The 24,092-nt window shown below is 29.1% G+C and overlaps 3 protein-coding genes across 4 annotated transcripts; 1 reads left to right on the top strand and 2 right to left on the bottom strand.

Annotated features, from left to right (window-relative positions):
- Positions 1–1,297: 1,297 nt before the first annotated feature.
- On the bottom strand, positions 1,298–14,692 carry LOC111690898. Its single transcript, XM_046949818.1, has 11 exons — positions 14,521–14,692; positions 9,352–9,483; positions 5,888–5,940; positions 5,479–5,814; positions 4,872–5,396; positions 4,442–4,570; positions 4,265–4,381; positions 4,008–4,203; positions 3,840–3,937; positions 2,636–2,762; positions 1,298–2,561 (listed from the first exon to the last, which is right to left on the bottom strand). The coding sequence occupies exons 2-11, from the start codon at positions 9,455–9,457 to the stop codon at positions 2,425–2,427; spliced, it is 1,824 nt and encodes a 607-aa protein (XP_046805774.1). The 5' UTR covers positions 9,458–9,483; positions 14,521–14,692; the 3' UTR covers positions 1,298–2,424.
- A 2,059-nt stretch (positions 14,693–16,751) lies between these two features.
- Positions 16,752–17,318, bottom strand: LOC111687870 (28S ribosomal protein S21, mitochondrial). 2 transcript variants are annotated; one of them, XM_023450347.2, is made up of 3 exons: positions 17,239–17,318; positions 17,030–17,183; positions 16,752–16,950 (listed from the first exon to the last, which is right to left on the bottom strand). In XM_023450347.2, the coding sequence occupies exons 2-3, from the start codon at positions 17,174–17,176 to the stop codon at positions 16,834–16,836; spliced, it is 264 nt and encodes an 87-aa protein (XP_023306115.1). In that variant the 5' UTR covers positions 17,177–17,183; positions 17,239–17,318; the 3' UTR covers positions 16,752–16,833. The 2 variants fall into 2 exon arrangements, with proteins under 2 accessions (XP_023306115.1, XP_023306114.1); XM_023450346.2 differs by having other exon boundaries at positions 17,030–17,265.
- A 264-nt stretch (positions 17,319–17,582) lies between these two features.
- On the top strand, positions 17,583–23,253 carry LOC111687872 (aftiphilin). Its single transcript, XM_023450350.2, has 5 exons — positions 17,583–17,769; positions 18,207–18,583; positions 18,651–20,530; positions 20,606–20,849; positions 20,914–23,253. Exons 2-5 carry the CDS (start codon positions 18,421–18,423, stop codon positions 22,701–22,703), a joined length of 4,077 nt encoding a protein of 1,358 aa, XP_023306118.2. The 5' UTR covers positions 17,583–17,769; positions 18,207–18,420; the 3' UTR covers positions 22,704–23,253.
- The last annotated feature ends 839 nt before the right edge of the window (positions 23,254–24,092 follow it).

Below are 24,092 nucleotides of genomic sequence, written 5' to 3'. Positions count from 1 at the left end.
AATTTGGTACCTGATTGTATGAATAAATGCTCCAGGGACAAAGCATATTGAAAATTGTTAAGATCGCTTCTTTATTTCTCCTAGCCTCCATAGAACTGTACCCCCGAATAAGGCTTGTAAACCTTGTAATCAAATTACAGGTCGCATTTTTGGAGATAATTCAATGAAAATTTAATTACAGGGCATCATTTGACCCTAGCCCCTATAAAAAGCTTCCTTCAAAATTTGACTTAAATGTCCTCAGTTTTATTCAACAGTAAATGGCTTAAGTACATCTGAGGCAAGGTACAGTTCAACTTAAATGTTTTATTATGAAAACATAATCACATTTTACTTTTTGTAACAGGTGTAGGGTATTATATGGTCTGCCTTGCCCGATAATAATTTCTTACTTGCTTTTTTGATGTACTTATTTTTATACCCTTCACCTTCGTGTGAAGGGTATATATAAGTTTGTCATTCCGTTTGTAATTTCTATAATACATATAAATTTTTGGACTCTGATAGCGGAGTCGATTAAGCCATGTCCGTCTGTCTGTCTGTTGAAATCAGTTTTAAGAGGATCCTAGATATCGGCGAGATCCGAATCATTAATTATTTCACAATGGTGAAGGGTATATAAGATTCGGCACAGCCGAATATAGCACTCTTATAGACCGCGTTGAAGGACTTTAACATTTTGATATATACATCCGTCAAATTTTAAAATATCAGTTTAGTCGTTTATGTGTTAGTTAGTTAGTTTAGTCGTTTATGTGTTAGTAAGTTAGTTAGTTAGTTAGTTAGTTAGTTAGATAGTTAGTTAGTTAGTTAGTTAGTTAGTTAGTTAGTTAGTTAGTTAGTTAGTTAGTTAGTTAGTTAGTTATTTAGTTAGTTAGTTAGCTGTGTTAGTTAGTTTGTTTGTTTGTTTGCTTGGTTGTTAGTTAGTTATTTAGTTAGATAGTTAGTTAGTTAGTTAGTTAGTTATTTAGTTAGTTAGTTAGTTAGTTAGTTAGTTAGTTAGTCAGTTAGTTAGTTAGTTAGTTAGTTAGTTAGTTAGTTAGTTAGTTAGCTTGTTTGTTTGTTTGTTTGTTTGTTTGTTTGTTTGTTTGTTTGTTTGTTTGTTTGTTTGTTTGTTTGTTTGTTTGTTTGTTTGTTAGTTAGTTAGTTAGTTAGTTAGTTATTTAGTTAGTTAGTTAGTTAGTTAGTTAGTTAGTTAGTTCGTTAGTTAGTTAGTTAGTTAGTTAGTTAGTTAGTTAGTTAGTTAGTTAGTTAGTTACTTCTTACATTCAATTAGAAGAAAACAAAAATATTTATGGTTTTTTATTATTAACTAAAACTAAAATTAGTTTATTATATATTTTATTGGTTTATAGCTTTAAACAGAAATAAGAATATATGTATGTATTGTATGTAGAACAAAAGTAGTACATATAAGGAAGGAAAATTATGTTTATTTGTATGCATTTAATTTAACAACTATTTCATTATTATTTGATTTTTAGTTGCTCTTAAAGTTGTATGTTAAATTTAATTATTAAGAATTTGTTTCAGTGTTTGTTTCCTTTTGATTAAACTCCGTATTACTAACTAATATACTTGTTATCTACAATTGTGATTTAATATATATAATATTTAATTAAAATAAATTTCATTTACAATTATACAATGTGACATATAAAGCTCATAACAATTAGTCTGACATTTGTTTAAAAAATTCCTGGAATTTTATATTTTCATAATAGTTTACAATAAATTTGAGTTAAAATAAATAATACGGTGAATTTATCTACGTTTTAAAAAAGTATATCAATAATGTGCTCACATAAAGGTTATTTTTTTGTGATTCTTTAAACTCTATGAGTTTATCTCCAGTTATTTTTAATTCACAAAACAAAATGAAATTCTCATTTTTACTCTCCACATAATGTGAACGCTTTAAAGAAAACAATGATAAATTATAAAATTGTTTTAGTGTTTTTAAAACACCAATACATTAAACAAAAGATTAACTAATTAATTTACAATATATTATTTGATAATATACATATAAGGACAATATTTTAATATATTTTTTTATTTTTAAATATAAATATAATCATTTTGATTTTGATCCTATTCTTTCAATAAATTCTTTACATCCTTTTTATTTAATACGGAGTTAGCACGTGAGTGTGAGTGATTTAAAAAAAATATTTTAACACACATTCTAAAGCTGTTTGGAAAAAAGCTTTTTCTATTAATTAAGCGCCTGTATCAGATTTAGAGTTTGGTGTTAACTTGATGGAGTTTTTATCTTTTACGTTCTTTAAAAAAGTGTTTTTGATTTTATTGATTTCTTTAATATAGAATATAAATTTGTATGCTGTAACTTGGTTGATTTGATTATAGTTGTATTATATTATATTATATTTATTTTGACAAAGTGTCATTCATTCCAATGTTTTAAACATTAGAGGGACTGGGTCGGGCATAATTCATATGAGCATATGAACGCAAGAGCCGATTGTAGGGATATTGTGCTGCGGGCCACAATTCAGGCTTTTCGGTTAAAGTATCAGATAAAGCTTGCAACAGGACATCTATATATTGAAAACAAGCGATATATTTTTTTATAAATAAACATTTATTGTGAATATAATGTGTTTGAACTTACGTATAACTTTCTGTTCTAAGTCCAATGGTATGATACCCAATTCATGTTCTCTTTCAAAGAAGTCCATTAGTTTTTGTATCTCTCTTTGAGCTTCATCTCCATGAGCTAAAGATTCTGTAAACATTATCTAAAATGAAAAATAATAAAAATGTTGAGTAGATACCAACATTTATATTAGTGTCTTTAAAAGAATGTTAAAGTTTGAAAAGTTTTCAATGAGAAAATATGATCAAATTCCGAAATCGAAAGAAGTAATGACCTGAACCTGACATCGATCGGCCATCTTTTAATGACAGCTATACTTTGTCTTATTTTCTATTGAAAAGTGAGAAAAAGCGATGTCTGACATCTTTTCAATAAAAGAATGTAATCAAAATTAAAAATTATAAAAATTTTAAGTAAATGCTAACATTTAGCCTATAGATCAGTTTCTTTAAAGAGTATAACCTGAACCTTACTCCGATCCGCACTTTGTCATATTTACTATTAGAAAATGAGAAGAGGCGATCTGACGTTTTTTCTTCAGAAGAATGTGATCAAATTCTGAAATTTTTTTCTAGAAAAAGATGGCCAGAGTCTGAACAGAAAATGACGATTACAGTGTGACTTTTTTCCTATATAAACATATGATTAGAAATTGGTTTATTTCTGATTACAGTCTGACTTCTTTTCTATAAAAAAATAGTGTAAATGATGATTTGAATCAAATTTTATATTTTAAAAAGCGATCAAAAATCTGACACATTTTTATAATAGCAAAAAACAATAAGATCCCGACATCTTTTATATTGAAGAAAATGTGATCAGAGTCAAAAATGTTGTCTTTTAAAATTATTATAGGAAGTCTGATTATTTCTGATCACAATGGTGGCAATAATCAAAGTCAGACATCTTTTCTATTGGTAATCAGATCGTCAGAGTGTGTCTTCTTTTCTTTAGAATAAGACAGATTACAGTGTGATTTCCCTTCTGTAAAAGATTATGATCACAGTTTAGTTTATTTTTTATAGAGAAAAATTGATTAAGGTATGATGATCAGAGTCTGAAAAGTTTTCAGAAAAGAAGATGATTGCAGCCTGATTTCGTTTATATAGATAACCTTATTAGAGTCTACCAGCATTCACATGGAGATAGCATGATCAGAAAAGACTTTCTGATAGTATGATCATTATCTGGCATTTATAATCATAGTTCTCACACTTACCCGAGCTAATTTGTAGATAATTTCCTCCAAATTATATTCCTTATGCTGACAGTCGGTTATTTTCGGACGTCTAGTTTCGCTTTCATATTCTGTAATATCTAGTTGGTAAAACGTCATAAGTAAATAGGTCTTGTAAAAGATTTTTATACACAAATAAGCAATACATACCTTGTCTGCCTTCGGCATTATTCATGGCCTGTAATTTGTGCCACAAAGAAATACTGTCCAATGTTTTAGCAAGATTTATACTGTCGGTATCGACATTCTGTTCCAAATTCAAATAAGGTAAAGTTGGTTTAACAGTTGTGGTGGTAGTGGATGTGGTGGTTGTTGTGGTAGGCAATGTCTGGGGTATATAACTTTTCTGTAAGATACAAAGTAAATATTAAAAAATTGAATGTTTTTCTGGAAAAACAATTACTAACCTTAATGGTATTGTGTCTGATTTCCTCGGGGAATATACGATTTGCATAGGATTTTTGCAAATACTCAATACCGACACGTATTTCATGCAAGAATTTCAGAGCATCTTCACGAGTCATCTGAAATTTTCGAACAAATTTATAAATATTGAAAATTATAACCAAAACTTTAAAATTTACCAAATCCTGTTGTATTAACTCTTCTACTGCTCTTGCCACACCAGCCTCATCGCCTGTCCAGAAAACATATTGAGCCATATCGAATGAGGAATATTGACCATTGCCATGTCTCAACAAACTCTCAGCGGTCTGTAGGGAAATTTAAAATATAGATTGTTAGTTTTAACGCTTTTATAGATTTTACTTGTTTGTATTAAAAGCTTTGGAAATCAGAAAAGAACGAAATAAAGCTTTTTTGGTTATATTTTGAGTGCAAAATAATTTTGTTTGCTGTTTGTAATTGTAATAATTGTATATTTTAAGCCGATTGGGTTTTATTTGAATGCATCTAAAGCCAACTAAAAATCCTCTATATATCATAACGAGGAACTCTAGATCTAGTATTTTAAAGAAACTCTTAAATGCTCTTATGTTATATGTATATAAAAACCTTGGGAGTCATATGGGCAACCGAACGACGAGCAGCTGATTTACGTAGAGCCGATTCATCTACAATAACATCACCTATTAGCTGGCGTTCGGGTTCTTCCTCTTTATTAGTTTTCTTATTGGATTTAATGGGTCTCATGGGATGTAGTTGTGGAGGAGCTGGTGCTGGTGTAACGGGAGTTTCCTCGGGTAACTCTTGATTTTCAGGTGCTTCTGGCACTTCTTGAGGGGCCTCCCCGCCCTCAGGGGGAGTTTGATTTTCAGATGGTCCCTCTACTGGTGCTTCCACGGCTTCATCTACTGTATCTGAAGATTTTTCATCTTCATTGCCACCATCATCACTGTCATCCTCATCATCGTCCGTCTCATCTTCGGCCGAACCGGCAGAATTTGCTTCAGGAGCTGGTGTTGTTGTGGTAGTGGTGGTTGTAGTAGATGTTGTGGTGGAAGCAGTAGTTGTGGGAAGAACTTCGGGGTTTTGGCCATAGACTAAACGTGCGGCTCCATGCATACCACCCAAACGGCACTAAGAAGCAGTTTGTTCATTATAAAGTTCCTCTCAACTGAAAATTTGGAAAGTATTTGGAAGAACTATTAACAACATTTACCTTTGCTTTGGGTTTGTCACCATTATTTTCAACTTTGCCGCCATCATGTATCTGTAAAGTGGGTGGACGGTGGGCACCCATGCCTTTGGGCTCATTGGCCGGTACTTCCGGAGTTTCACCCACATTTTCCACACCAACCTGGGCAGGACCTTGAGTGCTTGGTATATCTGGTTTAGCTGATTCTAACTGTTGTTCCAGTTCGGGTAAAGAATCTTGCACAGCTAAAGGAACCACTTCATCAGCCACTAATTCATCCTTCTTTTGATGATTAAAGTTGCCCATCTCGTCATTATGAACTTCACGTAATTGTTCCAATTGTAAAACATCATCATCAGTCTTAGGGTTAAAAACAAATTATTGATTTTATTATTAGATTATACTCTGTAAAATAAGTGTAACCTAAACTTACCTGTGGAAAACCCATATTCTTGTTATTTGTTTCCAATTCTGCTTCGACGGATCCTGGAAATTTAAAATAAAAATGTGTTTTTCATTTAAAAATAACATGATAATATTACGCATTTCAAATTAAGCTGACAGTTTTTGTAACATTATTAACATAATTCTTGTGGGTGGGTGGTAAAATTATTGTATAAAACTTAAGCTGTTAAGCAGCAACGCAAAAAACACACACACTGAAGAAAATTAAATTAAAGTTTATATTTTTAGAAAAATACCTTAAACTGCCTTTATTCAAACGAACAAAACTGTAGCTTTATATGTGTATGTGTATATATATGTTAACCAATGGAAAAACAACAGAAATGTGGTATAAGAAGACATGTGTCAGTAATCAGTGTAATCCACTTTGCTATTATTTTATAATGGTGCAGTAAAAATCTATGAAAACAATAATGTACGACAAGTCTATATCGTCTAATGTCTATTAGCTAGACAAGACCCATTCATTCAACACAATGGCAGGAACACTTTCACACATGCTGTTAAATGTCAGCATGTTTGAGTCGGTTTTAAATAGATACTCAACATGCTTAATATATGACGATGACAAATATCTATTAGTCAATTCATGTGTAATCGCTTTACGACAGTTGTGCCTATTTAGTAGTTTTATTTTTAAACCACTATAAAATATATATAAATTTACATACATATTTCTCTAAATAAAAACAACAAAATGTATTAATAAATATCTCCTAGGTGTAAATTGTTAAATATACAACAAATAAATTTAAATTTATTTTAATTTTTGTTAACTTCTAAAGGTCCTTTTTTTAAAGTTACATACGTTATTATGTTATACTTCAGCTGATACTTTTATTCCCTTGTATCGTTTAAATCAATATTTGTAAAATATTATGCAAAATATTAAAAAAACAAGTAGGAAAGTATAGTCGGGCATGGCCATATAATACCCTACACCATGAGTATATTTTTAACATTTTTATTTTTTATTAAGAAACTTTTATTTTGAATATTGCTATAAATTCAAAATATTTAAGCAATTTGATAAAAAAAAACTAAAATTTCTAAATGAGGTTTTATATACATAGGTCAAATATGGACCGATCCTCGGTAAATTCAGGAAAAGGATATATTTTTAGATAACAGTTAGTTTTGTTGAGTTTCATTGCGATACAAATGGGTACAAGTTTTTTGACGTTTAAGACATTTTTTGAGGGGGGGTTTGTATGGCATAAAAAGTTCAAATCGGGAGGTACGTTTGTATGGGGGCTAGGTGAAATAATGGACCGATTTCAACCATTTTCAATAGGCTTCGTCCCTGTGCACATGCTTGGTCCAAATTTTATCAAATTATCTTGAAAATTGCGGTATGTACCTTGCACACAAGTTTTACATGGATAGCCAGCCTGACAGACGGACGGACATGTCTTAATCGACTCAAAAAATGATTCTGAATTGATCGCTATACTTTAAGGGTGGTATTGGACCAATATTTTTGTATGTTACAAACATCAGCACAAACGTATAATACCCTCCCCACTATAGTAGTGTAGGGTATAAAAATTTATGGCATTTTTATAATACGAATAAATGTGAAATACATTTTATAGATTCTATGATTTGTTATAGAAAATGTTTCTTTATTTTATTACAAATCGAATCCTTAAAAGATCCTTTTGTTACACACAGTTATACAATTATTATGTATGAATAAATTTGCATTAATAACAACAGTGAGTTGCAATAGTTGGTAGTATGAAACACCAACAATTACCAAAAATTACCATTTACTTAATAGCTTAACAACACATGTAATAGTCTCTATTGATATTTACACCAATTTTACAAAATTACAGATTTCATTCTATAATTTGTATATTTTAAATTTTTTAACATCTCTTTTTACTACGCATTATAATCGTAATACTCTAAAGCACAATTTCATATTGACTGTAATAAGGAGAAATTTATTTGCATGACTGTCCTTGGTTTCTTAAGAAATAATCCAAAAAAAGGGGGTAAAAGGACATACACACAAATTCTGTATGTATAAATTTTTATTGTTACAAAAACAACACAATCATGATAAATTGATAATATATCTGTAAGTATGTGAGAGTATCTGTGTAAATTTCATAATGAACTTTTAACCCACTAAAAGGAAATTAAACAGATTATCAATTTGTCTGCAGTGTATAGAAAAAAAGCTTTTTGTTTGAATTTAATTGGGAAATTAAATACTTAAATGATTTAAATTCCATTTAAAAGGATAATTATAATTGAGAGAATATACATTTATTTAAAACGCGACTATTATATTGTTGGTAATCTGAACACTTTGAAGAAAAAAGGGCAAACTTTCATCTATGAGGCTTTCTATATATCTATCTATCTATCTATCTATCTATCTATCTATCTATCTATCTATCTATCTATCTATCTATCTATCTATCTATCTATCTATCTCTCTATCTATCTATCTATCTATCTATCTATCTATCTATCTATCTATCTATCTATCTATCTATCTATCTATCTATCTACCATCATCTATGACGCTGTGTGGCGTATATCTGACAAATCTTCAAATTCTGCATGAAACTTTTCTATCTATCTATCTATCTATCTATCTATCTATCTATCTATCTATCTATCTATCTATCTATCTATCTATCTATCTAACTATCTAACTATCTAACTAACTAACTAACTATCTATCTATCTATCTATCTATCTATCTATCTATCTATCTATCTATCTTTCTATCTATTTATCTATCTATCTATCTATCTATCTATATATCCATCTATCTACCTATCAATATAAATATCTATCTATCTAAAATTAAATTAATTTCAGACCTTTTTAACTCTCCCTACTCTTTCTTTATCAAAGAAAATGAAGTTAAGTAAACCGCAATTACATTACATACTTATATTATAATTTGTTATTGTTTCCCTAAACTAACCGAATAACGTAAATATAACAACAACATTTGTTTTAAAAGGGTTAAAACAACCCAATGTTTAAAAAAAATCTTGAGAATAGAATAATTGTATTTGGATTAAAGCCAACTAATACAAACTATAATTTAAAACAAATACACAAACAAATAAATCACAAACTACAACATCGAAAACATTTACAATAACAAATTACTTTTCTTGTTATTATTTTACTCCTCCTTTTCTTTCTTAAACAGAAAAAAATTAAATGGAAAATTTAAAGGAAATCAATAAATAATCCACTTATTTGTTAAGACAAGAATACAAAGAAAAAATCCAACAAAGATGAGCAATTAAAATTATGCAAATTGTATTCAATGGCAATTTATAGAAAACTCAAATTCATTTTATTGAGTAAATCAATAATAATACAAAATTATAATAACGAATATATTTTTAATACGAAGTGAAAGCTTAAATATTTAATAATTTCAATACTTACTGTGTAAACGTGGCATTACCAATGCGGGAAAGGACATAGTGAAATCCATCAGACTCAACCATACTGTAAATAGACCCAGTACAAAAGCCGGATTATGTAAATTCATTTTTGTTGAATGATTAATTTAATGAGCTAAAAAGAAAGAAAAATTATAATGGGAATGAAATAGAAAGTAACAAAGTTTCTTTTTTTCATTTGTATTTTTATATAGCCAGTTGTACATTCATATTTCTTAACTTTTAATTTTGCAATAACAACAAGAAATGTAGAAAAAGGAAACTTGTATTTCTTGGGAATTTTAAAAATAGCATTTTTTTCAGCCTTAAAACCCCTTCAAGCATGAAAAATTACTAAAGTAAAAATAGAAAAAGGAAGAATGCTATTATTGAGTGTCCTGTCAACCTGCTAGCAAACTGAGCTGGGGTATCAGTTACTTTTAAAACAGAAAAGTGAGAAATTACAGCATATTTAAGGTTAAAATTTTATTTCTAACTTAGATTGCTTGAATATTTTAAAGCATTGTGTTGCTATTTAGTTGCTCTTGTCTGTAAATGTTAATCATGTTCAAATTTGTTTTTTAAGACGACTTCACTATTTAAGAAGATTATTCTACACTGAAAATAATCCATGCCTAATATACAAGAAAAATGTTGTACATTGTACGAAATGCTTCGTGGTTTCGCACCACGAAATTCTTTCGTAATATATACGAAATTGTACGAAATATTTTAATAAAATGCAAAATAATTTTATATAATTTTAGAAAAAATTTGTTCATTTTACTATTTTTTTTAACAAATATTTTAGTTCTTTTAAAACAATTATTTTAAATTTAGAAAAAGATTCCGAATTAAAAAAAAAAAAATTTTATGTTTTTTATGTTTTTTAAAAAAAAACATATTATACACGAAATTTTCTTATATATTACGAAAAAAGAAGTTACGAAATTTTTTTCGTAAAGTTAAGCATGGATTATTTTCAGTGTATGAACAAGTATATTGGCAAGAATTCTTCTTAGTCTATTGACCACCCTATGATCTAGTCTTTCAACTGGTTTATTGACTTGCCTATGGTCAAGTTTTTATACTGATAGATCGACTAGTGTAAAAACTAGTCTATTGACTAGTACATTGACTGATCTATAGACCTGTATATTAGCCCATGATCTACATAGTTCATAGACTGGTCCATGAGCTTTCGAATAGTCTGTGGACTAGTTTATGGATTGGTCTTTATACTGATCTATAAATTAATGTAATGAGTAATCTATAGACTAGACTATTTTATTAACCAGCCTATAGACTAAGTTACTTGCCAATTAATAATTTATTTATACACTGAAAAAAATCCATGCCTAATGTATACGAAAAATGTCGTACATTGTACGAATTGTTCGTAGTTTCGCACCACGAAATTCTTTCGTAATATATACGAAATTGTACGAAATATTTTAGTATAATGCAAAATATTCTTGAAAAATACGAAAAATGTCGTACATTGTACGAATTGTTCGTTGTTTCGCACCACGAAATTCTTTCGTAATATGTACGAAATATTTTAGTATAATGCAAAATGTTCTTGAAAAAAATTAATTTACATAAATTGAAAAAAGGGAATTTTGAATAAATATGGTAAAATTTACGAAATATTAATTTATTCAAACATTTTTGTTCATTTTAAAATAAATTTTCTAAATTTAGTTTAAAATTATTCTCCACACGAATTTTCAATTTTTTTATGAAAATAATTCGTGAATAATATTATACTTTTTCTTAAATTTTATAAAAATGTTGTAGTTTTATTTTTAGTAATAATATTTATTAAATAATATTTCGTATTTTACACGAAATTTTTGTAAATATTACGAAAATGGAAATTACGAAAATTTTTTCGTAAAGTTGAGCATGGATTATTTTCAGTGTAGAAAATTTGAAAATAAAAAATACTTAAAAATTACAGAAATTTCCATTTCTGTTTATTGTCATTATGTAGATATTTTAAGACTATATATTTCAGTTGTCTATTGTTGACTAGCTTGTGGACCCAACAAAGTTAAAAAACAAACAAATGTAACCACTACAAGTCTATGCAAATATAACGACCCTAAAGGTCTCTCAGTATTTTATTTTAAATACGCTTACTACCATGACAGGTGAGTATGTGTGTATGTTTTAATTTGTAATAGAAAAACAGATAAGTACATACATATGCATGTAAATGGCAGCAAAAGAAAACTAAACAAATATTTTCCATACTATGGTTGAGTAAATATAACTTTTTTAGCTTGTAGCTATAATGTTTAGAATGATTTTTTTTTTAATATTTGTTTGTCTTCTTTTCTTATAATTTTTTTTTGGCTAAAAATAGAAAAGAAATGTAATAATTTTGTAAATCAATAACAAGACTTTATAATAAACAATCCAAAACACCACAATATTTTCAAACTTATATATTAAAAATCTTCTTAAAAAATATTTTGTGCCAAATAAACATTTAAATTTAAACACATAATATTTGTATGTATATAAAAAATAACACAATAAATATAAAACAGCAAATAAATCAACGAATAAAAATAAAAAGCTTGTAAAATAATAAAAAAATAAACAATAATAAAAATGGGGGGATTTTAGCAAAACGGAAGTTAACACTCATACATACATACTGTTACAAAAACCCACTCTTCTTCTCTAACACTCATATACACAAAAGTAGACATAGGTATTAACAGAGCTTAAAAGTATGCAATAATTTTTCCTCTTTTAAATCATTGCATATTTTATAAAACTAATTTATTTGTTAGACCTGGTTCACACTAGGAAACTTTTTTGGGAAACTTTTGATTTTTGTGTGTGAGAGAAGGAGAAAGAACCATCAACCGTCTCATTCTCTCACACACAAAATCAAAAGTTTCTCAACAAAAGTTTCGCAGTGTGAACCAGGTCTTAATGAAAAAATTATTTGTAATTCAAAAGAAATTTGCACATTAATTACATACATATGTACATAAATATATGTATATAATTATATACATATGTATATACATGTATGTATGTCACACACATTTTCACACTTGTCTGTATGTTGTTGTATACATAAATATTTGTAATACATACATTTGTAATTAGGTTCTCCTGCTAATTAATTATTAATTCAACTGTAATGAAAATATCCTGTATAATGAATCTTTAATTATAGAAACATTTTAAGTCTTAATTCAAATAATATGTTTTAAACATTTATTTAGTAAGGATCTTTAAGGAAAAAATAAAATTTACACACTGGGAAAAAATAAAAAGTTTTTGTGCTTTCTATTAAATGTCAACATTAATCTAGTTAAAATAAGTATGAATTGAGTGTATACCAAATATCATAAAATTATCTTGAAAATTGCGTCCTCTACCTTGCGCACAAGGTTTACATAGACAGTCAGGCGAAAGGACATTTCTTAATCGACTTAGAAAACGATTTTAAGCCGATTGGTTTACTTTAAGGTGGGTATAGGACGAATATTTTTGTATCTTCCCCCTCAAGTGGTGTAGGGTATAACAATTGTTGCGAGATTGTATATATCTCGCGACACCATTATTAATTCTTAATTTATTTACAATAAAGTGATTTTTGGAAGAGTCTTTTTTATGGTAGCTATAAGCAATAGTGGACCAATAGGGAAAAATTTTCACTGAATTATTTACAACTAATAGCCGTGATTACACGGTTGTCAGATCTTACAACGTTGTCAGTAAAATGTTTAAAAAATTTCTAACAATCGTCTGAATTTTAAATTTTTCTTTTACAACATTGTCAGAAAAGGCATTACTGACAATATTGAAAGACAAAATTTTGTAAGTTTACACTGTTATTAGACATTTTCTGCACATTTTACTGACAACGTTGTAAGATCTAACAACCGTTTATATATAGCATAAGTAATTTTCGTAAGTGGACTTTATATAAAAGTTTAGATAAATATTGATTTCAGCATACAAACGGATAGACAGGCAGACAGATGGATTGTCGGATAGACATGGATAAATCAAACTCAAAATATTTTCAAAAATAAAATCACTTTAAAAATTAAAAAAAATTCATTTGAATTCCGATTTCAAAGTTATGATTTACGTTGAGTAAAACTTTTTATAACATTAAAATAAAAATGTTATTTATTGAAGTCCTTCTTTAATTATTATCTTAAATCATCCTCTACATGTAAAATAGTCTTAGCAATGACATTCAGCTAAAGATATTTCTTTGGAGTAGAATGTATGATAATAATTTTGAAAATTTAACAAAAAATAATTCAAAGGCATAATAACGTAAACATCTTTAACTATTTATGATGGTAGAGGAAAAAATATTTCTTTTACAAGGTTAAACTTTAACGGCGCCGACCCAATTATCATTATACTATTAAATATTAGAAATAGAAAAGTTTTTTTTTTTCAAACGTTTTTCGACACTTTTTTAATAAAAATTTAACAAATAATCAACTTTAAAAACTAAGCTCAAAATATAGGATATTATTTTAAAAATTTAATACCTTTAAATGACTGATTTACCTAAATAAATATTCATATAACAACGTTCGTAATACAACAATAATAATATAAGGTCTTGTTGTGTTTCCTTTAGATTTTATAACAAAAAAAAACAGAAACACATAATCTAGGTAGAAAACATTTAAAATAAAAATAATAATAAAGTTTATACAATATAAATGAATACAAAAAGTTTATGACAATGTGTTTGTGTGTACATAATGCTGATATTAGTTGAGGAGAAAATCTAAATGAAATTCTATATAATTCCATACAAAATGTGAGATTTATGTATGTATGTATGTAAATATGTAAGTATAATGACGATGGTGATGATTTCGTTAAAATTTTTAACAAACAATAGGTCCTTTGGGTTTAATAACACAGTTACCGAACAAAAATCAATTAACACTTTAAATTATTTTTAAAGATTTGTAAAATGTTCTTTAATATTATAATTAGTAAATATTAATTATACGCCTTGAGGTTTTTTTTTGCTAAGATAAAACTTTATCACGTATACGCCTAGTGTTTTAATAATAGTCTTTTGTATATTTCTTTTGTTTCAAAGTTAAAATTTAATCAATTAATTTATAGAGTATATTTGGTTGACCCGTTTTTATTTTCTTACATTTATTGAACTGTTTTGTGTTGTGTTAGTAATTACGTTTTCCTATTCTTTTTGACTTTAGTAATAAATTTCACTTTATTTTTATATATTTTTTTTCACTTTTTGATTTTATTTGTTTCTCGCGTTTACGTCCGTTGTTGATGAGTGTTAAAAAGACTTTAAACATTCGAAAGCCATAATATTGTAAAATTTCCTTTAGTTTTTCCTGAACCTATGACAACTGCTGGCTTTCATGAAATAAGAAGAAAAGCTTTACACATAAAAAAGCTTGAAAAAAAGCTTTCCACAAATAACTCTAAGTAGACGACAGTGAAAAAGAAATGTGTTTAATAATGAATAAGAATATATTTAATGAAAAAAGGTCACCATAAAATTAAATTTTTATTCTCAGAAACGAATCTCACTGTACTCGATGTACCTACGATGTACCTAGTACATGCAAACATACATTCCTCATACGTATGGTTTGAGTGAGTGAGTCTTAGTTATTTTACTTCATTTTCTTTGAATGACAACAAAAATATGAAAGAAAAAGTTGAATGAATGAATGAATGAATGTTTTGTTGGTCTTTGGTGTCTTTGTAACTAACAGGTTGGGTTTTTATACTTTCTCTAGATATTTTGGTTTCGTTTTTATGTTTATTACGTTATTTTGTTGTTTTCCTTTGTTATTTTATTTGCTTGTGTTTATATCTTTTATTTTTATGTATTTTTTTAACGTGTGTGTCTCTCTTTGTGTGTGTATGTATATGTGTTTATTCCTTTATCCTGCTTTAAAAACAATGGTTTGTGGTTATTCTATTTTTAGCTCTATAAAACCGTAGTGATGGGATTTTTGCCTTCTTGTTTTGTTCTGTCAGTCGTAGTACATAGCTCTCCTTAGTATTTTATTGGATCGGTTTGGTTTGAGAGTTGATGAAAACATATGGCGTTAGTATGTAAATTAATGATTATTAAGTTAAGTTACATTTTTTGTACCTTTTAAAAATAAATAAAAAAACATATGGCCAAATTGCAAAAAGGTGTTAATGTAAAAAGGATTCAATTTTTAGTTTGAAATTTAAAATTTTTTTAAATTTAAAATTTAATCTAAACAAAAGTTAAGAAAGATTTGGTTTGAATTATGGTCTCAAATATAGGTACTTGTAATTTAAATTTTTAAATAAACACATTTTCTAAGTGAGATCGTTCAAAATGTTTCCAATTTAAAAGGATACAAAAATGGTTTCATAAAAAGATTTGTTATATACATATAGCCCGATATCATTAATTCATGAGTTATTTACAATTAAGGGATTTTCAAAAGAAGGCTTTTTTTATATGGAAGCTATTACCAATAATGTGTCGATTCAGAACAAAATTTCAAAGAATTATTTGTACAACACACATTTTAGTATAATTTTATAACCATATCATTATTCTTAATGAGTTTTTTATAATAAAGTGTTTTTCGGAATTGAATTTTATATGTAGTCCGTGACAAATTAATAGTCGTTGACCTTTTTGAGTTGACCTTTTCTGGGTCAATTATGAACCGATCAAGTTTTTAGTTAGTAATACGATTTATATTTTTATTATTTATAATTTTTATTAACAATAAATCAATTTTCTGTTGTTGTCATGTTAAATTATATGGAAGCTATATGAACTTTTAAACAGATTCTAATTTCAAATATTTTTAAAAGCAGGACAAATTTTTTAAGATAGTTGCAATACTTTCTGAAAAAAAACTTATCAAAAATAGTAAACTTTTCAAAAGTATAATATTGTAGGTATCTGGGTCTTCTAGGAACTCAACTCAAATTGACAGACATGGCTAGATCTATTTTATTTATGTAATAAGGTTGGAAAATTATATTGTAAAAATACAAATGGAATGGCAAATTGTTATCTTTTAGTATTTTTAAGTCGATACTTGTTCTGTGTGAACGGTCTAAATCGAATGGACAATTTTCAAAAATTATAATTACCCCTTTTCTGCATTTCGATTACGTTTACGCATTAGTTAAGCAACGATCGAAAAAGGTATTCTAACAAAAATTTGAATCGTAAGAAAAAGAAGAAGCAATTCTTTCCATTTCGTTTCAATGCTTTACGAATTATGTATTCTGCGTTACGATAATTAATATACCTTGGGACCTACGTTTTTATAAATTGTTGTTTATGTGGAGGAGAGTCGAATCGAAATGCAGAATACCAAAGTTGCCAAGAGGAGAAAATTTCTAATCGTATTTTTATACTTTTTAGTTCCTTATATTTTTTTACAATTTAAAAGACTTAATTTAAATCAATAAACACATCAAAAAATTTAACTTAATTGCAGCCGGGGAAAGGTTCAACACGATTTTTACGCAAAACAAATTGAATTTTACGATTCATGTCCTCATTGTAGATGGCTTTACATTTTTCGAAATTAACACGACGTCTGACCTAAAAACAAAAAAAAAAATACGAAACAAAAAGTTTTAGTAATTATTATATTATTAAATTGACAAAATTATTTTTGTACCTGGTAAGGTTTCTCATAATAACGTGTGCGTCTAAATTGATCGAAAATTTCCTCTTTGCCCAAAATGCGATTCATCAAACGACAGGCTTCCTCCACATTGTTGTTTTGTACCAAAACAGTACGAGCCAAAAATTGAGCGTGCCTCATATTAAAACTATACAAAATTTTATAATTTTAATTGATATTTTATTAATATTTATGCGACTAACAAGAAATTGTTAAATAATGAAAAATAACTTTACTGTGAATTCACCTGTTTACAATAGAAATGTCAAAAACATATGATTTTTCAACAACAAAGGCTCTCAAACTGTAAACATTCACAATAATTTAATAACTTTTCACAACACAAAGCTGATAATAAAAGTACTAGTTAAACATTCCTGTACACCCAAGGAAATTTAGATAAGATGTTGTTACCGACACAATATTTGTGTATAGAAATGTCAAATTCTATATATAAAAAATATTAAAATGTTGGTAAAAATGTCAAACTTTATAGAAAATATTTAATAAAATGCAGCTTGCTAACACCTTCTTTTGTATTAACCCTAGTATAGTGTATTTTTGTGAATGGATTGGAAAAGTTGTGTCAATTACGAGGAATAAAAAATATTTTATGGAATAAATACAAAAAAATATTAAGAAAATTTAACGTCAAGCCACAAATTAGGACATTTACAAGCCACTTATTAACATTATTAGCAAATATTTAATAAATTTATGTGGAAATATTTAAGGTGTGTTGTCTAAAGACTAGAATGAAAAAATAAAAAAAAAACAAACCAGTGTATGACAAAAAAAAATGAATGTTATTGATGTTTTCTGTTTTGTTGATTTCATTTGTTTTCTGGTGTTTTCTTTTTGATTTTAATAATTTTTATTACCCACTAAATAGCTCAAGTGCTAATCTAACAATACTATTTATTATTTCTCAACATTTGTTTCTTTTTTTTTATTCGTTAATATTTAACGTGTGTATTTTGATGTTAAGATTAGGAAATTGTTGTTTTTGTTTTCCACTCACTTTTTGAGGACGTCATTATATTTTTAAAGGTTTTCTATAACTTGTAACATTTTTCACCTGGTTTCGTGTTTTTATTTTGTTTTGCTTATTATTTATGAAAAATTTTTTAAAATAAAAAGTTGTTAACATATGACTCAACCACCTTTGCAGCTTGGCAGTTGAAATAATACATACATATAATAATAAGTACGAGTTAAATTGAACCAGCATTCTTCGGGGTGTGTACGCTTGTTGTTGTGCCAATTCAATACATTTCTCATCCCTTCCTGTTTGTGGTTTGTTTCTGGTGCTGTGTCTCCAAGTTTTTTGCAGCTTGCAATTTGTTTAAGCCAGGCTTATTATTATACTAAGTGGTTATTTAAAAATGGTCAATGTACCACCAATACCACCACTATTATGCAGTACTCCACCGCCCATTGATTTTGGTGAAGATGATGAAGATGTCGATGTACTGCCGCCCACTCTTGACGGTGTGGTCGACGATGATTTTGGTGACTTTCTAACCGTTGATGATGCAAATACCAATGGTAAATTATATAATAAATAAAAAATTGTAATTACAACTATTTACCAAATAATTTTTCCCTTTTTCAGAACCTCTGCCTTCACCACGACCACCTTCAGAATGTGATTTACCAGCAGTCAGTATTTACGATGGCATAATACCGCCCCCAGAAGATAATCTTAAAAATCTCGCGACAATACCCTCGTCGTCAACGCCACCAGCAACACCAGGAGGTAATAAAATCAGCAAAGATTCTAAAAATGCCACAAAAACTATAAACATAACTGAGGCATTCAATTTTGAAGTAAAAAATACATACGAAGATGAAACTAAGGAAGAGGAAACCAAATCAACAGATGACCAACCTAACACAGAGGGTCTACAAATAGAAACCAATAATTTTGAAAAAGAATATAGTCAAATGGAAAGCACAGACAAATTTAACAATTTAACAGCTAACCCCGGTTTAAGTAAAAATATAAAAGATTTAACGATTGAAACTTCAGACGTTGAAGTGAAATGTAATAGTAATAAAACGAATCTTAACTGTATGCAAAATATGGTGTCCATTGAAGATATAGAAGATGATTTAAGTGATGACGAATTGTATTCACCAAAAACACCGAAAAATTTTATTGAAACTGATAATTTAAATGATTATTTTAAAATCGAGGAGATAAAAACAACCTCGACTATGGAGAATTTAACAAAAGTTGATTCTAAGGATGTAGATGCTAAATCTTTGGATTCTTTAGACAATAATGAGTCTGCCTCTACTGGAAATGATAACGACAATGAATTTAAGTCATTCTCAAGCAATAGTTTTATACAAAACAATTATGATATACCGCCACCATTGCAGGACGATACGAACAGTATCGATGATGATGATTTTGGAGATTTTGCAGATTTTCAAGATTTCAGTACGTCCGTGACACCTGCAGAAACTCAATATTTTGTAAACAATACAGTACCTGTCAGTGACATTAATAGCAAACAACAACATAACGACGACTTAGAATTTAATGGTTTTAATGATTTTAATAATTATAATACAACTAAGGAAACTACAAAAAATGTAAATTCCAATAAGGAAAAACAGGAAGATGTTGAAGAAAACAACACCTTAACATATTTTAAAGCAGAAGAGGGGGATGAATTTGAACAATTTACGTCACAGTCTAACACATTACCCGACAGCTTAGAAGAATGTTCCAAACAAAATGCTTTAGCAAACGAAATTAAAACTCAGGAAATTCCACAAGACACAACAACTGAAGTAAACATCTCAGAAGATTTTAATGAAGAAAATAAGAAAAGCTCACATTTAGATAATAGTTTTGGTGATTTTAATTCAGTTAATAAAGAACATGATAATAATGAAGATGATTTCGGTAATTTTGCTGAATTTCCTAAGCCTACTCAAAATTTGCTTAATGCAAATAATGAAGTTTTAAAAAATACTGAGGAACCAAAGGAAAGCTCCCCTGATATTCTAAACGTTGATGAGGAATTTGATGATTTTGCCGATTTCGAATCACATGAAGTAAACCCCAAAACAGAACCAACATTAACTAAAGAAGCTTCGACTTTTAATAATAATGTTACAAAAGTTAATGATGTGGAAGAAGATGATGATGATTTTGGTGATTTTAATACAGCCCAACCTATAACACCGACTGCCTCCAGCCTAGCACTAACAAAAACTAGTCAAAATATCACTGCAGCAACAGCGGCTCCACCACCAACACATAATCTTAATGAACGCATATCGAAAATTTTACAATTAATGTTTACTCCGGCCAAAATTCAAGCAGCAGACGAAAGTGTCGATAAACCTAAAACCGAAAAAATACAAGATATACCCTTCACATCCATTGATGCGGCAAAGGCTTTAGAATATCAATGGCTAAATTCGGATACACGTCATTCGTTTATAAGAGCATTGGGCATTGACTCAAGAAATATTGTAAGTTTATTTAGCAAATTTTATTGTTTTAGTTTTTTCTATTCTACAATAAATATTGTTTTCTCTTTCTTAAAGCTATTTGGTGAAAATTGGAATCCTTCATTGCCGCGTTTTGCAGCTAATCTGAGTTTTAATCCTTTAAAGCCTATGAAACCTGTACAATCCTCCAACAATACAGCTGATTCCAATGCAATGTTGGAACCCATTCCTATTATTATCTCAGAGTCAACTAAAACTTTGGAAGTAACAGGCAGCGTTAAAAATGAGTCTTTCGATTTGGATTGGAAACCAACAAGTACTCAAGAGCAAACAACAGAAGGTAAATGTTTGTGGAACAATATTCTCTTATTATTTTATTTTAATATTAAAATATTCTTTTTCAGCTTTTAAAGAATCTACTGTAACATCCGTAGCACAGTCTTTAACTCCAACAACCTCTGTACATTCTGTAGCAAATGAGCCGCCACCAGCAGAACCAGTATCATTAACAATTTTTGAAAATCCTCTTGACAACGAGGACAAATTTTCCAAAACTCCACCCATTAGTGAAATGGAATCGGTACCGAATTTTTCGTCTCCCCTACCCTCAAACAATTTGGATTTGGAAGCCTCACAGAATGCTGGTAATCTCGACGATTTCGATATAAAAGATATTGAAGAAAATTTGAAAAATACTCTTAACATAAATGAAGTGGTCGTAACATCTACTTTCACAGGATCATTTAAAGAAACTCACATTTATACACCACCCAAAACGAATGATTTTGAAGCAAAATCTACAACAGCAGCATCAACGACATCGTCATCACCTACGAAAGTATCCCCTATAGATTTTGATTACGAAAAGGCTGCCATGGGTGTTATAATAAACGAAACTGTAGTCAAAAAGGAATATAGAGATGTGGAATATAATCCACCTTTTAGCATGGAATCTCTCAGTAAATCTGTCACAAATAAAAGTGAAATATTTGAAGCAAATTATCACAACAGCATCAATACAAACAATATCTTAAGTACAGCTGAAACAGACGTTGCAATAGAGGATGAGCAGGAATCTAGTGATGATTTTAGCGAATTTCAATCAGTACCAAGTGAAATAAACATGCCAACAGCGAATCCGTTGGCTGTTAGCAATACAAAACCTTTAGAAGTACCTAAACCAACAACAGTTTCTCACGGTGGTATGATCTTAAGTCCTGCCATTTTAATACCTCAGGCCATATCCTTAGAACAGCAGAAACCAAAAATAGAATGGGGCGATTCTACAGCTACTATAAATCCTGAAGAATTGGCACGCATTGAGGAGTTATTCCCAGAGCCTAAATCTCTTAAATCCTCTAATGGTTCAAATTCATCACAAAAATCAACTCCTACCCACCAAGTGGCCTCCACACCCTCCATAAGTGCCGCTGTAGCCAATAAGGAGTTGGAAGGCAATCATAATGATGACGATGATGACTGGTCTGATTTTGTTTCAGTAACCGTAACAAATAATGCATCTGCCAATAGATTGGCAAACAATAATAATATTTTGGCCAAAAGTCCAGCTGGCTCGCCTTTCAAACAAAGATCGCCTGTAGTAAACCATAAAATGCCTCCTGCCACACATCACAACAATTCCAATAATGATGACGAATGGTCAGACTTTGTATCGAGTGCTCCGCCCACACAGCAGCCCGCCTCATATCGAGTTCCTCAGTTTAATAGTGGTGCCTGGCAAAATGCTAATTTCTATAATAATCCCTTAAGTATGTATCACAAGGGACCCTTAAATGTACCCTCAGCAGCTGCAGCAATTAATCCAACTCAAAAATCTCTTTACAACAACAACAATAACTACAACATCTCTCAACAGCCATACCAAATAGCAAATAATTTACCATCTTTTAATCCTGGCAACATCCAACAAATGCAGCAGCAGCCACATAACAATGTCTATCAGCAGCAAATACATGTTATGCAAAACTTCTCCACAGCACCAGTACCTACTCCTGAACGCCTTTCGGCAGCAGCAAACGCCTCCAAAAGCAATCAATTCCAATCTATAGGCTCAGCGAAGGTAGCACCCAGTATAGCCCTTATACCCGACTTGGGGTTTGTAGCACCAGCCATACCCACTCACACCTCGTTCATCAATTCTTTGCCCAAACCAAGTATTAATACGAAGAAATGACGTTTGCTCAATCACAATCAAACTACACACAATCACCACCACCAACAACAACAACAACTTAACAGCCAAAATTCCCAACAGCAACAACAACATTCCCATTCAACGAACCGTTTTAGAAAGACGACTGCGTTGACAACGACCGCCATGATGTCGAAAAATCCGTACCGTTCCAATAATGCAAATGTATGTGTGTCTAGTTACAGTGATGATATTCTAATATAGAAACAAATTTAAACAAAAAAGAAGAAACAGAAACATAAATGATAATTAGTCGGTAGTCTTTAACTCTCAATGTGTGTGTGTATACTTTTTAACTTAAATTTGTTTTAACTTAGTTTAATATAAAATTAACAAATTTAAAAAGGTTTTTTTTACAAAGAGAAAATTGTTTAGTCTAAACAACTTACTCCTTATAATAAATACTTTAGAATATTAATTAATAAAACAAAAACCAGATCCTCCGCTATTCAATAAACATTTTAAAGGGATCATTTTAAATATTTGTACTTAATTGTGTTTTTTTGTTTTAGTTAAGTTTTTTATTTTTAACGCCTATTTTTAGTCTTGTTAAAACCAAAAAAAAGAAATTGTAAATGTTATTTTTTGGCATTATTTATTATGTTTTTTATTATTATTATTAATAATGAGATTGTAAATATTATAATCAATAATTATTTTTAATAGTATTTAGCAAAGTTTAAGAATAAATGTGTTTATTTGTTTCCTTGTTTCAATCAAATGTACGATTTGGTTCATTCATTGGAAAGCGAAAATTTTATGTAAATTATGATTTGTATTTGTTTTAAAACATATGTATAACCAAAACTATTCATCAACTATTATATTATATAAAAATTACAAAAAAGACAAGAAAAACTAAATATATAGATAAAATAAATATAATATATTGTTATAATACATTAAAAACAAAGGTATAAATGTGAAGTGATTTTTAATTAAGGAATTTAGAATGTTTTTTTTTTCAATCAACAGAAGGAATTATTTTTATACCCTACCCAACTTTAGTGGGGAGGGTATATTGGGTTTGTGCTGCTGTTTGTAACTCACAATAATATTAGTCCTATACCCATAATTAAGTATACCAATCGGCTCAAAATCATTTTTGATGATTTAGTCAAATCCGGCCGTGTGTCCGTCCATGTTAACCTATTTTATCAAGAAAATTTAATGAAATTTGGTACATAATCTTCTATTGTTCCAAGGACGAAACCTATTGAAAATGGTTAAGACTGTTCCATAATTTCACCTAGCCCCCATACAACTGAAACCCCAAATAGGGATTGCAAAGCTTGTAATCAAACTGCAGGTCGCAATTTTGTAAATAATTCAATGAAATTTGGCACATGATCTTCCATGGTACCGTAGACG

Source organism: Lucilia cuprina, chromosome 4 (assembly GCF_022045245.1).
Source record: "Lucilia cuprina isolate Lc7/37 chromosome 4, ASM2204524v1, whole genome shotgun sequence".
NCBI classification, from domain to species: domain Eukaryota; kingdom Metazoa; phylum Arthropoda; class Insecta; order Diptera; family Calliphoridae; genus Lucilia; species Lucilia cuprina.
The sequence above is the reverse complement of the archived record's forward strand: the minus strand, read 5'-3'. Positions and strand labels throughout refer to the sequence as shown.

What these genes read in the sequence shown, in the direction of transcription:
- LOC111690898 (XM_046949818.1), bottom strand. Translation starts at nt 9,457, where the DNA reads ATGAATTTACATAATCCGGCTTTTGTACTGGGTCTATTTACAGTATGG. An exon ending in AGAATATGGGTTTTCCACAG is followed by an intron (nt 5,815 to 5,887) that starts GTAAGTTTAGGT and finishes TTTAACCCTAAG; the next exon opens with ACTGATGATGATGTTTTACA. An exon ending in TAATGCCGAAGGCAGACAAG is followed by an intron (nt 3,938 to 4,007) that starts GTATGTATTGCT and finishes TTTACCAACTAG; the next exon opens with ATATTACAGAATATGAAAGC.
- LOC111687870 (XM_023450347.2), bottom strand. Translation starts at nt 17,176, where the DNA reads ATGAGGCACGCTCAATTTTTGGCTCGTACTGTTTTGGTACAAAACAAC. An exon ending in ATTATGAGAAACCTTACCAG is followed by an intron (nt 16,951 to 17,029) that starts GTACAAAAATAA and finishes TTTTGTTTTTAG; the next exon opens with GTCAGACGTCGTGTTAATTT.
- LOC111687872 (XM_023450350.2), top strand. Translation starts at nt 18,421, where the DNA reads ATGGTCAATGTACCACCAATACCACCACTATTATGCAGTACTCCACCG. An exon ending in TGATGATGCAAATACCAATG is followed by an intron (nt 18,584 to 18,650) that starts GTAAATTATATA and finishes TCCCTTTTTCAG; the next exon opens with AACCTCTGCCTTCACCACGA. An exon ending in TCAAGAGCAAACAACAGAAG is followed by an intron (nt 20,850 to 20,913) that starts GTAAATGTTTGT and finishes ATTCTTTTTCAG; the next exon opens with CTTTTAAAGAATCTACTGTA.